Source organism: Ziziphus jujuba, chromosome 7 (genome assembly GCF_031755915.1).
Source record: "Ziziphus jujuba cultivar Dongzao chromosome 7, ASM3175591v1".
In the NCBI taxonomy this organism is placed as follows: domain Eukaryota; kingdom Viridiplantae; phylum Streptophyta; class Magnoliopsida; order Rosales; family Rhamnaceae; genus Ziziphus; species Ziziphus jujuba.
Window position 1 is genome coordinate 20037411 of NC_083385.1, and position 16161 is coordinate 20053571.

The following is a 16161-nucleotide window of genomic DNA, read 5'->3' on the forward strand; positions in this document are numbered from 1 at the left end:
ATTTTTTTTTTTTGGGCTCAACTAAATATAATATAAGTGTTTTTTAATAAAAATATATTATAAGTGTTTATAAAAAAGTAATTTAATATCTATATATATATAATGTGGATATATTTAAATAGTACATGTTTGAGATTTATTAGGAAAATAAATTATTAATAGTTGTATGAAAATTTCTGTCAAAAAAAATATTTGTATGAAAATTAATTTATTTTGTTCCAAATGCTATATAATTCAATTCATATATATTTCTGATGATATATTAATTTAAAATTTTAATATTGATCAAATAGTATAATCAAAAAATATTTTCTCTATGCCCAGTGTGTATTAGGATCCAATTTTTTTGTTTTAAAAAAATCAAATAGTCAAGAATGTAAAAATTAATTTATTTGTATAATTTATAAAAAAAAATACAAATTGTTAAAACTAGTTTATTATTATTATTATTATTTTTTAAATATTAAACATCTTATTTATTTATTTATCTATAGTATAAACCCACTTTCCAAGTTTGACAAAGGTTCTCTTTCAAAGCCCTGTTCTGTACAGCATAGAGGAATGAGCTCCACTACCTTCTCTCTGTCTGCTCAAGCCCATATCACCACTCCCAGTGGCCATAGCTACAAGCTCTGCTGCAAATCTCCAAATTCTTCGCAAACGCCCAAATCAATCTCTGTCCGCTTGAAACCAAACAGACCCACAAAACCTTCTAGCCTCTGCACCCGTTTTTCTCACTCACCCTCTTCAGTTTCCTCGAATTCAGACCGTTCTGTCACTCCCCAGAAGAATTTACAAAGAATTTTGGTAGAAAAATTTGTGGGTTTTGTTATTGGGTCAGTGATTTTTGTTGGGTGTTTTAATGTAAGAGGAGCTATAGCATTACCTGCCCCAACAAGCAGTTATTCAAACGCAAATTTGGAGGAAGGTAGAGATAAAAGCGAGGATGAAGAGTTGTACGAGAAGATTTTGGAGAAGGAACCGAGAAATGTTGAAGCTTTGAAGGTGGTTTTGTATGGGAAAATGAGGAGAGGGAAGACAAAGGAGGCTGTGAGGTATGTGGAGAAGTTGATTGATATGGAACCTGATGAAGTTGAATGGAGGCTTTTGCTTGCGCTTTGTTATGAAATCATGGGGCAACTTAGTACTGCAAAAAGATTGTTTAAAGAAATCTTGGTGGAGAGACCTCTCTTGGTCAGAGCTTTACATGTATGGTTGTCCATTTTGTTCTTGTTGCTGTTTAAGTTTATAATATCTAGATGCTCTTTATTTTCCTCTTTAAAAACTGAAATCTTATAAAAATAAGGATTGAAATTTGTGGGGTTGGAGTTAAATTGGTATTGGAGTAGTGGAGGATCATAAATTGGTGGTTGATTGAAGTTGCAAATTATCTCTTCGTAAATTTCTCTTCCTTCTCTATCCTTTTTCCATTGAATTTAGTGGGAAAGTAATATTTTTCCCTGATCTATTCATCATCGGCTCAAGAATTTTATAGGATATAATGATGAGACATAAAACCTACTTGGAAGATTGAAACTCTCTCTTAATCAAACCGGGGCCAAAAGTCAGAAAATGAGAGTGGAAACTTTAACATGTTCCTATTGGTATTTATTTAAATGCATTGTTACTAGCAACATTGTGAAAATGAATTCTTTTCCCATTTTCATTTGTGTATTATCTTAGCTTTAGAAACTGAAATTCGCAATCCTTTTTGTTCACAGGGTCTAGCTTTGGTGATGCACAAAAACCATGAAGGTCCTGCCGTTTTTGAGATGCTAAATAAGGCATTAGAAGTTGCACGCCATGCAAAAAGAGTCACTGAAGAGAGGAATATCAAAATTCTGATCGCGCAAATGCATGTTGTAATGGTATGGCCTCATTAGTTCAGCTACAGGATTTTTTTAAAATACTGGTTGGGGCTACTGCCTTACTGGATGTCCTATGAAAATCATATTGATCTAAAATGTATTGTATTATTTTTGAGGTTACCAATCTGTGGTTTAAAGATGAAGTTATAGTGGAAAAAGAAAATAGTTTCTGGAATCTGCATTAAAGATATTTCCTTTTTGATCTCATACTTGTATGCCTTGCAGGGGGAATTGGAAGAGGCCTTGCAGAAATTTCAAGATCTAATTGATGAAGATCATCGAGATTTTCGGCCTTATCTTTGCCAGGTGAGCTTGCAAATTTTGTTTTCTTGCTGCGGCTAGTTGGTTTCTTTCTGTTGTGCTATCCCTTATCTTTTTATGGTTGAAAGATTTTCTTTTCGGCTAGTTGAATTACATGGTTGCTTCCCAGATGGAACTTGTCGCACTTGCATATTATGGAATGCATATATTAGACCATACGTTAAGGCTGTTAGATCACTGTCTATGCCGAAAACCTAAGCCAATAGGAAGCTGGCCCAACTATAAACATCAAGCTACCACACGATCTATCATCAACACAGCCCCTACTGTGTAAGCCAGGCCACACACACATGGACTGTGCTAATGGGCCTTACACATGCATATTATGCAAATGGGATATTTAAAAACAAGATCTTGCAGTCACCAAGACTTTGATGCCATGTAAAGTCATAAATGCTTTGATACCCTGTTGAACATCATTTGTCCTAAAAGTTAAGCTGATGGGAAGGGGGCTCATCCAACTATGTATATTAATTTAACACACAATTTATTATCAACAAATACATGATAAATGGGGCCTTATCTAGGGGCATTCTACCCTTTCTATGTTACTTCTCAGTTCTCCCTGAACATCATTTTAATTTGTTGATAAGTTTGAAAAGACAACATCTTATCAATTGGTAAGCCAAGTAACCCTTTTTAACTGTCTGAAGATTTAGGCCTGTTTGTTTTTTTTTTCACTTATATCTTAATTTGACTTATTTTAGGTTATAATACATTTTATTTTTGTTTGTTTTTGCAAACCTAACAGTTAAATGAAAAAGCTAAAATATTTCACTTTGCACTTATATCTGAGCAACTTTTTAACTCTTTTTTACCCAAAATTGCCCCTGCCAAAATTGTAATTCCACTAAACAACTGTTGCTTGCTCTCTCTCACTTGTTCGCTTGCTCACTTGCAACCAGCCTCCATTGTTGATTTCAAGCTCACCCTTGGCATCAAAAACCCACAAAATCAATCTCCTCAGTCCTACAGAAATAAAAACTTGCACACCTAGATGACGCAATACCCCTCTCTCTTTCTCTCTCTCTCTCTCCCCCCTCCTCTCTCAATCCAAAATTAGGGCTAAGCTTTTCCAAAATCTGATTTGGTCTCGATCTCAGTAAGAGCTTTAATGGCAGACTCATCAAAATCTTGACTCAGATGGACTTGTAATTTGTATGATGCTCTTGTTTTCAGGATTTAATGTTCTCTCTTCCTTCGAGGTATCATCCATGGAGAGAGAAAATAATTCTAGACATAGAAAGTCTCTTTGTACTTTTTTTTTTTTTTTTTTTTTTTTTTTTTTGGGTCTACATCTTAAAAAACCAAATGAAAACAAACAAAATATCTAAACACTTAATCTAAAAAGTTCCTTTTAGATATAAGACGCACATATGTTTAATAAGATTTAAGAGGATCATTTTGGATATGAGACGCACATATGTCTAATAAGATTTAAGAGAGAGACCTTTTAGATATAAGACGCACATATGTTTAATAAGAGTTAAGAGGATCATTTTAGATATGAGACGCACATATGTCTAATAAGATTTAAGAGAGAGAGAAAAAAAAAAAACACACCCTTACTTTATAAGTTTTTGTGAAGTGGAATATCCTCAAGTGATTAGTTTGTAGTGTTTATTGATACTTAGATTCTCACATAATCAGAATATCAGATTTACCGTTATCAAATGGCTTTAAGCTTCTCTCCTATGCTATGAGGTTTATGAGATGCAGAAATAATGGGAAAGACAATTGCTAGGCAGTGAGAAAGGGACGGAGAAAGTTCATTGCACATATATGAGCTAATAAAAAATAATGGAAAAAATGAAAATGGAAGAAAGAAAAAGTAGTTGAAGTACAATGGCAGCTAAAAGTGTAAATTTGTGGCAGGGAATCATCTACAGCCTACTGGATAAAAAAAAGGAAGCTGCTGAACAGTTTGAAACATATCGATCTCTTGTGCCTGAAGAATTTCCACAAAGGAGATTTCTTGATGATGTTGTCTTGGCTGCAAAAACCCAACCTAAAGAAAAGTTCCAGAAGGAGTTTGCTGCTGAATTTTCATAGCAGAAGTAAAGCAGCAGCACCTTGTTGAGACTCTGCGTCTGTTATTAGTATAATTGGCAGCTTTTTATGCCTTGAAACTACATTTCTTTGGGAGAAAATACTTATAGAAATGGGGATGAAGTTGTGTAATGTTGATGGAAATGCAACCAAACTGGGGCCTTTAGTTGTATTGGAGACTTGAGAATGATTTATTTGAGACTTTGGTTTAGTGTAGTTGGGAGTACATTGTACATTCTTACTGAAGTAGCTAATTTGCTTGTAACCCTGCGAAATGTCTGTGATTTCAAGCTGTTTATGCTGGGTGGTTTAGACCAAAAACAGAGTCATTTTCCTTTTCGGAAATGCGACATAATTTGAAAGTCCAAAGAAGCAATATATATAATATGTGTATGTATAGGTTTACACACACACACACATATATATGTATATATATAGGTACACACACACACACACACACAGAGATAAGCAGTATATATATATATATATATATATAATATGTGTATATATAGGTATACACACACACACACACACACACACACACACACACACACACATATATATATATTTCTCTTTTTCTTTGACAATTTGGGTTCTTTAATCTGTACGATCATAAAAGAACATTCCACTATATCTAATATGTTTGCAATTTATCTCAAGAACTTAAAACCGTTACAATATGCAATATATTTATAAGTATCATCTACTGAAGCAATAGGGAAAATATGAACAAAGTAAAAGAAATAAACAAAAAATATAAACTAACACAACTATGGCTAGAATTTCTCAAAAATGACTGCATGAAGTCTTGAGCACAATTCTGTCTAGGAACCCGCAATAGGCAATGCTCCATCGTGTGTTGAAGAACAACGAACCCAGCAGACCCCAAAAACCGAACACAAATCCAAGTGCCAAGCTCAAATACAAGTAATTTTCTTCTAATATTGATTGGCCTTGTCCACCTTGCTTTCCTTCACTGTGAGTGCTCACAGTTACAGAGCAATTTTGATGAAGTGGTGGTCCACAAAGTTGATTGCCAATGAAACTGGACTCATTGAAGGATTGAAGCTGCGGGCTTGTTGGAATTCGTCCAGTAAAATTGTTAATAGGACAAATCTAAATCGCTTAGAAATGTCGAACTGGTGATGTTTGCGGGTATTTCGCCATGGAGTTGATTTCTTGACAAATTTAGAGATTCCAGTGCTTTCGTATCGCCAATCTCTGAAGGAATTTTTCCAGTCAAATGATTATTGGACAGATTCAATGCTTACAAGTTGAGGAGTCTGGTTAATTCCACAGTGAAGTTTCCATGAATATTGTTGTCTGAGAGGTCTATGATTCTTACCAAGTTAAGGGTGGAGCTATAAGAAACTTGTCTCCCTTTTATCACCACCTCTGCATCTTCCCTCAACACTAAATCACTATAATAAAAATAATCGACAGAGTTGTGATCTGGAGCTTGGAAGGTGGTCATTGCAGTCAAATTATAGAAACATCTTGGTATTGTTCCTGATATGTTATTATGTGCCAGATCCAATATCTGAAGATCTTTAAGATTGCAAAGTTTTGGAGGAATATCACTTTGAAATTTATTCGAACGGAGATTAAGAATCTTCAGTGTTGAAAAACTTGTCCCGATCCACTTGGGTATGGTTCCAACAAATTTGTTTTCACTAATGTTGAGATTATCCAATGTTGTGCACTTGCTTAGGGACATAGGCAATTCCCCTGAAATATTATTGTTGCTTACTTGCAATGAGCGGAGACTAGTCAAATATCCCATGGAGCTTGGGATAACCCCTTCCAAATTGTTGTTTCTTAGAATCGCCAAATTTTTCCATCTCCACCAGCAGTCTGGGATTTCTCCCGAGAAAAGATTATTCCCGAGATAAATGTATGAATAGGGTAGCCCATTTGGAAGACTTTCATTCTTATTGCAGAAGAAGTGAAAGACAGATCCAGAAATTTGTTATATAAAAGAACAAGGTTATTTAACCTGCAAAGTTTCCCAAGAGAATTTGGTATTTCCCCTTCAAGTTTATTCCTTGCCAAATTAAGTTTCCTGATACAAGTCAAGTTTCCAATGGCACCTGGAATGTTACCTACCAAGGAATTATAATAAAGATCAAGGAATTCAAGAGGGTTAAAACCACACATCCATTGTGGTATGGTAGAACTGAAATAATTTCCTGATAGATCGAGGTTTTTGAGATGAGACGTCATGTTGATAAGACCAAAAGGAATTGACGTTCCTTTTAAAGAAACTACCCCTGCAAGATAAAATGAATCCAGATTGTTGAGACTGAATATCCAAGCGGGCATAGAGGGTCCCAGGCTGTTAAAGGAAAGGTCGAGGATGCTAAGTGAAGTAGAGTTTATCACAGCAGGTACATGATCAGCAGGGATGTTAGCAATATCACGGAAAGGCAAGTATAACTCCACCAAAGAGGGTAGAGTGTTTAGCACTTGCAACCAATCAGAAGCATTGCTAAGACTAACTCCACCTATGTCCAGGTATTGCAGTGAAGATAGAACACCTATGAATTGAAAACTCTCAACCTTCAAATGTGGACTTACCCCATAATCATATTCATCATTGAGTTTAAGGTAGCGGAGATCGGAGAGATTTCCCAATTGGTGAGGGATTATCCCTCCAAATTTAGCATTTGAGAGGCTGAGAAATGTTAAACTTGTAAGAAAGCCTATGAAGCTGGGAATTTGAATGCCTTCAAAATCGTTGGAGCTTAGATCCAAGTAATTCAGATACTTTAAACCAAGCAAAGAAGTATTTATCTTACCACCCAACCTGTATGTCGAATTAAATTGAAATTCATCAAAGTAAGTATTATTTGGGAAACCAAGATGTAGCTCCAGGACATAACCGGTTATGTTATGGCAAACAACACCAGTCCAGCTGCAACAATCCACTTCGCCACCCCGCGAGGAAAGCCGGTTCATAGGGTCCTTGAGGTCTTGTTTGAATCTCAGAAGAGCTTGCCTCTCACTTTCTTTGCAAAGAACCTCCGCATTTCCACTGCACAAGTTTAAAGCACTTATGATTGCAATGGTTAGTAACACATAAGCAAAGCTGCCGGAATTCTCCATGAAATTTAATTTGAAAGAAATAAAAACCGTAGAAGCTTAAGTAATTAAACAGGCTGCAATATTATGAATTTATGAATTCAACTTTTAATTTGTTGCAACTTGCTCCAATTGGATGATAGCGGTAGACTTCGTCCCTCATAATCAATATTAAAATGTATCTTGGTCCTATTCAGACATTATAATTTTTAGTTTGTTATAGTTAGTAACTGGGAACAGGAAGGCTAACACGTTTCTAACTTTTTGGAGAAGGAAAGAAAGCGTGTCTGGTTGATCACTGTCCAGTGTCTGAGTACAATCCCAAAATTTAATAACTTATACTAACTAGTTTCGCCAAATCTCTTTAATTTATGATAAAAATATTTATGCAGGAGAAGCTCCCATGGAAAAGGAAACAATTGAATCATTATGGTCAACAACAATGAGGCAGATTAGTAAAACCTGCGGATCAAATTATTGTTCATTTCTTATAAATTGAACAAATTGTGTTGACCGAATGGGATGCCTGGTTTGACCAAATAGCTGCTTGACAAGGTTTTGTTTTATTACTTGATTCTATAATTATTAATTAACAAAACCTGCTGCTTAATAAACTTTCAATTATAAAAATGTTCAAATAAGACAAAAATGATTTGAAAACCTCTCATTATTTTTGAAAATGATTTAAAAAAAAAAATGTTGTAATTGTAATGCCACGATTTTTAAAGTTATTGGTGTGGATTACAGCCTTACTGGATGTCCTATAAAATCAAATTTATCTAAATGTCTTAGGTTGCCGATCTGTTGTTTGAGGCTGAAGTTATAGTAGGAAAAAGGAAACTAGCGTCTGGAATTTGCATAAAAGTTGGACATTTTTATTTTTGATACAACACTTGTATGCGTTGCAGGGGGAATTTGAAGAAACCTTGGAGCAATTTCAAGATCTAGTTAAGGAGGATCATCGAGATTTTTGGCCTTCTCTTTGCCAGATAAGCTTGCAGATGTTGTTTTCTCACCGCTGCTAGTTGCTATCTATAGTTAAGTTTAATATGCAGTAAATGCACTTTTAAACAAACAAATATATCTGTTTTTTAAACATAACTATAACTAATCTTATCTATGTTTAATATTTAGACACATATAAGGCTTAGATTTTAACTCTAGAAAAATCTAAACACTAACTTTTAATCCTGCTGTTGAACTAATGTGGCATTACAATTACAACACTTTTTTAAAATCGTTTTCAAAAATAATGCGAGGTTTTAAATCATTTTTGTCTTATTTGAACATTTCTTTTTTTTAATGATCAAGAGTTTATTAAGTAACAGGTTTTGCTAATTAATAATTATAGAATCAAGTAATCAAATAATACTTTGGCAAGCAGCTATTTGGTCAAACCTACCAGGCATCCCATTCGGTCAACGCAATTTGTTCAATTACTAAGAAATGAATAATAATTTAATCAGCAGGTTTTGCTAATCTACCTCATTGTTGTTGACCATAATGATTCAATTATTTCCTTTTCCATGGAAGCTTTTCCTGCATAAGTATTTTTATCATAAATTAAGAGATTTGGCGAAACTAAATTGTGTAAGTTATTAAATTTAGGAATTGTGTCCAGACACTGGACAGTAATTAACCATACGCGCTTTCTTTCCTTCTCCAAAAAGTTAGAAACGTGTTAGCCTTCCTGTACCAGTTACTAACTGTAAAAAACTATAATATCTAAATTGGACCAAGTTACATTTTTTTCATGTAGCTCATGTGGGATGAAGGCTACCACTATCATCCAAAAAAATCAAGTTGGACCAAATTGCAACAAATTGAAAGTTGAACACCTAAGTTGCCATATTTTAAACTTAAGAAGCTCAAGAAAAACTAACCCAAACCATATGGTACTAAAATGCAATTATCCCAAATATTTATTAGAAAGAAATTTTGTGGGAACAACAATGCGAAATTCACCTATATAAATTCATAATATTGCAGCCTGTTTAATTACTTAAGCTTCTACAGGTTTAAATCTTTTACATTAAATTTCATGGAGAATTCCGGCAGCTTTTGCTTCTGTGTTACTAACCATTGCAATCATTTAGGACTTTAAACTTGTGTAGTGGAGATGTGTTGGTGCTTTGCAAAGAAAATGAGAGGCAAGTTCTTCTGAGATTCAAACAAGACCTCAAGGACTCTATGAACTAGCTTTCCTCATGGGATGGCAAAGCAGATTGTTGCAGCTGGACCGGTGTTGTTTGCCATAACATAACCGGTCATGTCCTAGAGCCACATCCTGGTTTCCCACACAATACTTACTTGGATGAATTTCAATTTAATTCGACATAGAGGTTCGGTGGTAAGATAAATCCTTCTTGGCTTGGTTTAAGTTAAAGTAGAAAATGGAAACTAGCATTTGGATTTCGTATAAAAGTTAGACACCTGTATGCATTGCAGGGGGGAATTGGAAGAGACCTTGGAGAAATTTCAAGAACCAGTTAATAAGGATCACGAGATTTTTGGCCTTTTCTTTGCAGGTAAGCTTGCAGATGTTGTTTTCTCTTGGCTGCTAGTTGCTATCTAGTCGTTAAGTTTATATGCTGTCAATGCACTTTTAAACAACAAAAATATATCTATTTTCTAAACATACCGTAACAATAACTAATCTAATGTATGTTTAATATTTAGATACAAGTGAGGCTTAGATTTTAACTCTAGAAAAATCTTAAGACTAACTTTTTGTACTAAGAAGAGAGTACATTGGTGTATTAGATATTCAAGAGGAAAAGTTTCATTTCCTCTGTTTTTCTATTCTTTGCCAATTACTGGCTTTGCTGCCTTTTAAATTTATTTGTCAATCTGTTGACTGCTGACCTGCCTAACTGAAAAAATTAGCCAATACTGATGTTTTATTCTTTATATTTTTCCTTATTTCTTATGTTTGAAAGATACTGTTCTGACTGGTTTTTTTCACGTTACTTTCATTTGGCCGATATATTTATATAGTTGGACACAATAGAACCTGAATTTGTTGTATGTACTGCATATATTACACCATATGTTAACGAATTAGACCATAGACTGGGGTCATATCTAGGGATATTCTATTTATAAGTCACTTCTTGCTGAACATCATTCAAAGTTCATTGAAAAGTTTGAAAGACAACATCTTATCGATTGTTTAGACAAGTAACACATCTTAACTCTGTTTGAGGGTTTATTTTATAAGTTTGTGAGAACTGGAATATCCTCATTAGTGTTCAGTTTGTAGCTTGTATCAGATAGCTATGAGAAACAATATATGATAACATTCACATCCAACAACATACTTGCCCCTGAACATTGCTAATCTGTAGAGAACTTAGGATATTGACATATTGTAGATGAGCCTTAGATCCTAGCTATGATGTTTTAGATAGAAATTGTTCAAGCTTCCACTCAGAATAGCTATTATGCTCGTCTTGTACAAAAAAGTAGTTACATTTTTTGTTTCTTTTGAATATTCCATTCGTCGATAATCTTCTTAATTGCATCTCCAATCATTATGTTACCCTCTGCTATGTGTTTTATGTTTTGAACATCCATAACCTGGCTGGCCTCTTTAACTTGAAACAAGAAAATAAGCAAAAACATCATATAACTTGCAAATACAAATAATAGGACAAACAACTGAAGAAACTTTTGATTAGTACATATTTTTGGCACTAAATATAACTGCTTTTACAAAGAAAACAGTAAAAGAGTTTAAAATTTTGCCTCCCATCTTATCGGAAGATAATAAATAAATAAATAATAACAACATATAAAAGTACTCCCTATAGGAGGTTTACAAGACACAAAAATAATGTGATGAAGAAAAATAGAGGAAAGGAAAAATAGTTGTGGAGTTGCAGTACAAAGTACTCCCTATAGGAGGTTTACAAGACACAAAAATAATGTGACGAAGAAAAATAGAGGAAAGGAAAAATAGTTGTGGAGTTGCAGTACAATCAACCTCTTGTTGTGGATTTGCAATACAATTAATCTCTTGTCCCTAAAGAATTTCGGCAAAGGAAATTTCTTGATGATGTTGCCTTTGCTACAAAAATCTGATTTATAAAGAACAGTTTCAAAAGGAGTTTGTTGCTCAATTTTCATACCAGAAGTAAAGAAACAGAACCATTTTGTTGACACTTGAACACATTCATTTTTGACCAATACATGCTCAATTAGGGTATTAGCAATGCAATTGTCCTTTGAAACTCCATAGTAGCAACATCTTTATTTCTCATTTCTTTGAGAATTTGTTCTTTGATCTCTCTCTCTCTCTCTCTCTCTCTCTCTCTCTCTCTCTCTCTTTTATATATATCTATATATATGTTTGCAATTCTTATCAATAACTCGAGCAATTTATAACAATAAATTAAACAATTTTGAATAAATATATAATTACCACCTACTGAAGCAACGGGGAAACGATCAACAAAAAGAAAAGAAGTAAACAAAGAAAAACTAGAAGTTTTTAAAGATCATAGGATAAAGTTTCAATACAATTCTGTCTAGGAATCCACAGAGGAAATGCTCCATTGTGTGTTGAAGAACAACAAACCCAGCAGACCACAAAAAACCGAATGCAAATCCAAGTCCCAAGCTCAAATACCATTAATTTTCTTCTAATGAAAGGCCTTGCTTTCCTCCATTTTGAATGTTTTCAGTTTCAGAGCAATCATTCTCAAGTGGCGGTCCATAAAGTTGATTGCCAATGAAACTGGACTCACTAAAGGATTGAAGCTGCGTGCTTGTTGGAATGTGTCCTATAAAATGGTTATAAGACAAATCTAAGTTTCTTAGAAATGTCAATAAGGAGATGCTTGGGGGTATTTTGCCATGGAGTTGATTTCTTGACAAATCTAGAGATTCTAGATATGTTATATGACCGATTTTTGAAGGAATTTTTTGGGTTAAATGATTATTTGACAAATTCAATTTTTGCAATTGGACGAGTCTTGTCACTTCCACAAGGATGCCTCCATGAATATCGTTGTCTAAGAAGTTTATGATTCTTACCAAGTTAAAGGTGGAGCTATAAGTGTTGTCATCCTTTGATCATGAAAAACACACAAAACCAACACAGAAAAATAATGAAGGATAAAAAACACGAAAATTGAGAAGAGAAAGATGTATTATTTACTTTGGCTGAAAAAAAAAAAATTGTATTGTCTCTAATGTGTGTTGTGATGTAATACAAGATTGAAATTAAGCATCCATTTATAATGCTCTAGGTTGAAACCCTAATGGGTCAGGCTTTAGGAGAAAAGGCTGGACTCCCACAATTCTCCCGCTCCAGCTACATGTCAAAAAGCTTGATGGTCACCCATCATCTAAACCAGCTATGTCTCTATACAGCTTCAACTTCTCTGGCATGACAACCTTTGTAAACATATCTATTGAATTCTCCTTTGTGTGTATCTTCACCAATTTGAGAAATTTATGCTTTATCACTTCGCATATCCAATTATAGCGGATATCAATATGCTTTGTTCGAAAATGATACATTGAGTTCTTGCTTAAATCTGCAGCATTCTGGCAGTAACAATATATATTATAGTCACTCTGCTTGATGCCCAATTCATGGAGTAAATACTTTAACCACAACGTTTCCTTACTGGCTTCCACTGCAGCAATGTACTCTGCTTCTGTCGTGGATAACACTACACATTTTTGCAATCTTGACTACCATGACACAGTTCCTCCAGCAAAAGTGTAAAGATATCCTGAAGTAGATTTCCTACTATCAAGATCTCCGGCCATATCTGCATCTGTGTAGCCTTATAGAACTGGATCACCTCCCCTGTAACATAAGCATACTTTCGATGTACCCTTAGGATACCTAAGAATCCACTTGACTGCTTCTCAGTGTTGCTTTCCAGGATTTGAGAGAAATCTGCTCATGCTACCAACTGCATGAGCAATGTCCAGCCTAGTACACACCATTGCATACATCAAACTTCCCATCGCTAAAGAATAAGGCTCTGAAGCCATCTCCTCTATCTTTATTTTGGATGAGGGGCACGATTTCTTACTCAACTTAAAATGGTTAGCTAATGGAATGCTAACTGGTTTCTTATCCATGTCAAATCTCTTTATCACTTATTTGACATACTTCTCTTGAGATAGCCATAACTTGTGATTCTTCCTTTATCGAACTATTTACATTCCTAAAATCTATTGAGTTGGTCCTAAGTCCTTCATATCAAATGACTTGTAAAGTTCCTTCTTCAGCTAACTAATTTTCATTGTATCTTGTCCAACGATCAACATGTCATTAACATATAGCAAAAGTGAAATGAATTTTCCATCGGGAAACCTCTGAATATAAACACACTGGACTGCATTAGTCTTCTTGTATCCTTAACTCACCATAAAAGAGTCAAACTTTTTGTACCACTGTCTAGGTGCTTGCTTGAGGCCGTACAAGCCTTTTTTCAGCTTGCAAATAAGGTTCTCTTTCCCTGAAACCCCAAAACTTTTTGGCTGCTCCATTTAAATCTCCTCATGTAGATTACCATGAAGGAATACTGTTTTCGCATCCATCTGCTCAAACTTTAGGTTTAAATAGGCTACTAAATCAAGAATAACTCATATTAAAGTCATCTTCACCACTGGTGAGAAAATCTCATCAAAATCAATTTCTTTCTTCTTAAGGAAACCTTTAATGACCAATCACGCTTCGTGCTTCACCACCTGTCTGTTGCCATCTTTCTTGAGCTTGAACACCCATTTATTATTCAGTGCCTTCTTTCTTTTTGGAAGCTCAACTAACTCATAAGTATGGTTTTTTTGCAAAGATTCCATTTCATCTTGCATTGTATGCAGCCATTTTTCTCTGTCTTGATGGGAATTAGCTTTCTGGAAACTCTCTGGCTCCCCATTTTTAGTACGCAGAATATATTGAGATTTTATATATCTTCTTGATGGAATACGGTCTCGTTTAGATCTTCGGAAGGGTGTACCATCATCTGACTGCTGTGATGATCCTGCAACTTTTGGTGTTTGAGTATCTCCCTACTCAACATCATCTTCTCTCTCCTATTCTTCTTCTGGTAATTCTCTATGCACCTCATCGTCATCTATGGTGGATTGTATTGGTGTTGGATCAAGAATGAAATCATAGGCACTAGTACTAGAAGACTTCATGGGCTTTTCAATGTCTTCTATGGTCTTATTTTCATGGAATACTACATCCCTATTTCTAATAATCTTCTTTGCATTTAGGTCTTATAATTTGTATCCAAATTCTTCATCTCCATGTTCGATAAAGATACATGGAGTAGTCTTTGCATTGAGCTTGTGTCTGAACTCGTTGGATACATGTGCAAAAGCTAAACATCAAATTACTCTTAAATGAGAGCATGAGTGATTCTCACCAGATCGCACTTTCTCCGAAATTTCAAAATTCAATGATACTGATGGCGATCTGTTAATCAAATAACAGGTGGCACGAATAGCTTTTCCCCAAAATGGCTTTGGCAGCTTGGCCATACTAATCATACTTCTGACCTTCTCCATAATTGTTCGATTTATTCTCTCGGCTACATCATTATGTTATGGGGTATGGGGAACTGTCTTCTCATGCCAAATACTATATCCTTTACAGTAGACATCAAACTCTCGGGAAGTATACTCACCTCCATTGTTTGAGCGAAGACACTTGAGATTCTTTCCTGTCTCACACTCCACCATGGCATGGAACTCTTTGAAATGATCTAAAATTTGATCATTTGTCTTCAGGAAAAAAAACTACACATTCTGAGAAGTATCATCTATAAAGGTCAGAAAATATTTATTGTCACCAAGATATTCCTCCTTCAAAGGATCACAAACATCAAAGTACACCAGACTAAGTAACTCTGATTTTCTCGTTGAAGAGGACTTAAATAAGATTCTGTATTGCTTACCATACAAACAATGATTACAAGGATCTAGCACAACATCCTTGAAAATAGTAATAAGCTTCTTTTTCATCAAAGTAGAAAATGCTTTCTTACTCATGTGATCGAGTCTTTGGTGCCATAGATTTTGAGATACCTCTCTTTTTGTAATGTTGAGGCTGTCTACACAAATCTTCACATAAGTCTTGTAAAGTTTTCCACAAATATGTTCTCGAACGACAACCATAGCACTTTTTGTCATTTTTCATGTGCTATTGTAAAAGTGGTTCCACAAGCATTCCTTGTCAAAGGCTATTCCTAAGAGCAGATTGAGTAGAAGGTTTGGAACATATCGGACATTTTTCAAAGTAATTATGTGTCCAATGTTAGTCTTTATAGAACATCTCCAGTTCTAACAATCTTGGCAAAACTGTTATTTCCCATCTTCATTGTGCCAATGTCCCCTGCTTTGTATGTTTTGAAAAAATCTACGTGTGGAGTAACATAGTAGGATGCTGCAGTATCAACTACCCACTCGACTTCTTGGCTTGAAGTTTGAATGCATGATTCTTCAGATGTGGAACAATATGCCACTTCTCCTCTGACAATGACCAAAGTTTCACCATCCTTCTTCAGCTGATTGTTTTTTTGCCTCTGCTCTCGCAATATCTTCATGTAGTACTTCTTCAAGTGTCCTTCTCAGCCACAATGATAACACTTATATGTTGCCTCCTTCTATCTGTGGATCTACCATCTGCTCTGTCTCCTACCTCTCGCCCTTTCATGAGTACCTTCTTGTTGTCTCCCTTATTTCTCTATGACAAGGGCATGTGATTGATCATTACCAATATTCTTCATGTGATTGATCATTACCAATACCTTTCTCTTGGCCTTTTCATTAAATAGGGCATCCGTCACCATAACCATGGTAAGTTTATCAT

The 16161-nt window shown here is 34.9% G+C and overlaps 1 protein-coding gene across 3 annotated transcripts; it reads left to right on the forward strand.

Annotated features, from left to right (window-relative positions):
• The first annotated feature begins 500 nt into the window (after positions 1–500).
• LOC107425548 (protein SLOW GREEN 1, chloroplastic) lies at positions 501–8359 on the forward strand. 3 transcript variants are annotated; one of them, XM_060819198.1, is made up of 4 exons: positions 501–1209; positions 1722–1868; positions 2094–2174; positions 2299–3636. In XM_060819198.1, the coding sequence occupies exons 1-4, from the start codon at positions 562–564 to the stop codon at positions 2461–2463; spliced, it is 1041 nt and encodes a 346-aa protein (XP_060675181.1). In that variant the 5' UTR covers positions 501–561; the 3' UTR covers positions 2464–3636. The 3 variants fall into 3 exon arrangements, with proteins under 3 accessions (XP_060675181.1, XP_060675182.1, XP_060675180.1); XM_060819199.1 differs by lacking the exon at positions 2299–3636 and adding an exon at positions 8228–8359 and having other exon boundaries at positions 502–1209; XM_060819197.1 differs by lacking the exon at positions 2299–3636 and adding an exon at positions 4065–4454 and having other exon boundaries at positions 503–1209.
• Positions 8360–16161: the final 7802 nt, after the last annotated feature.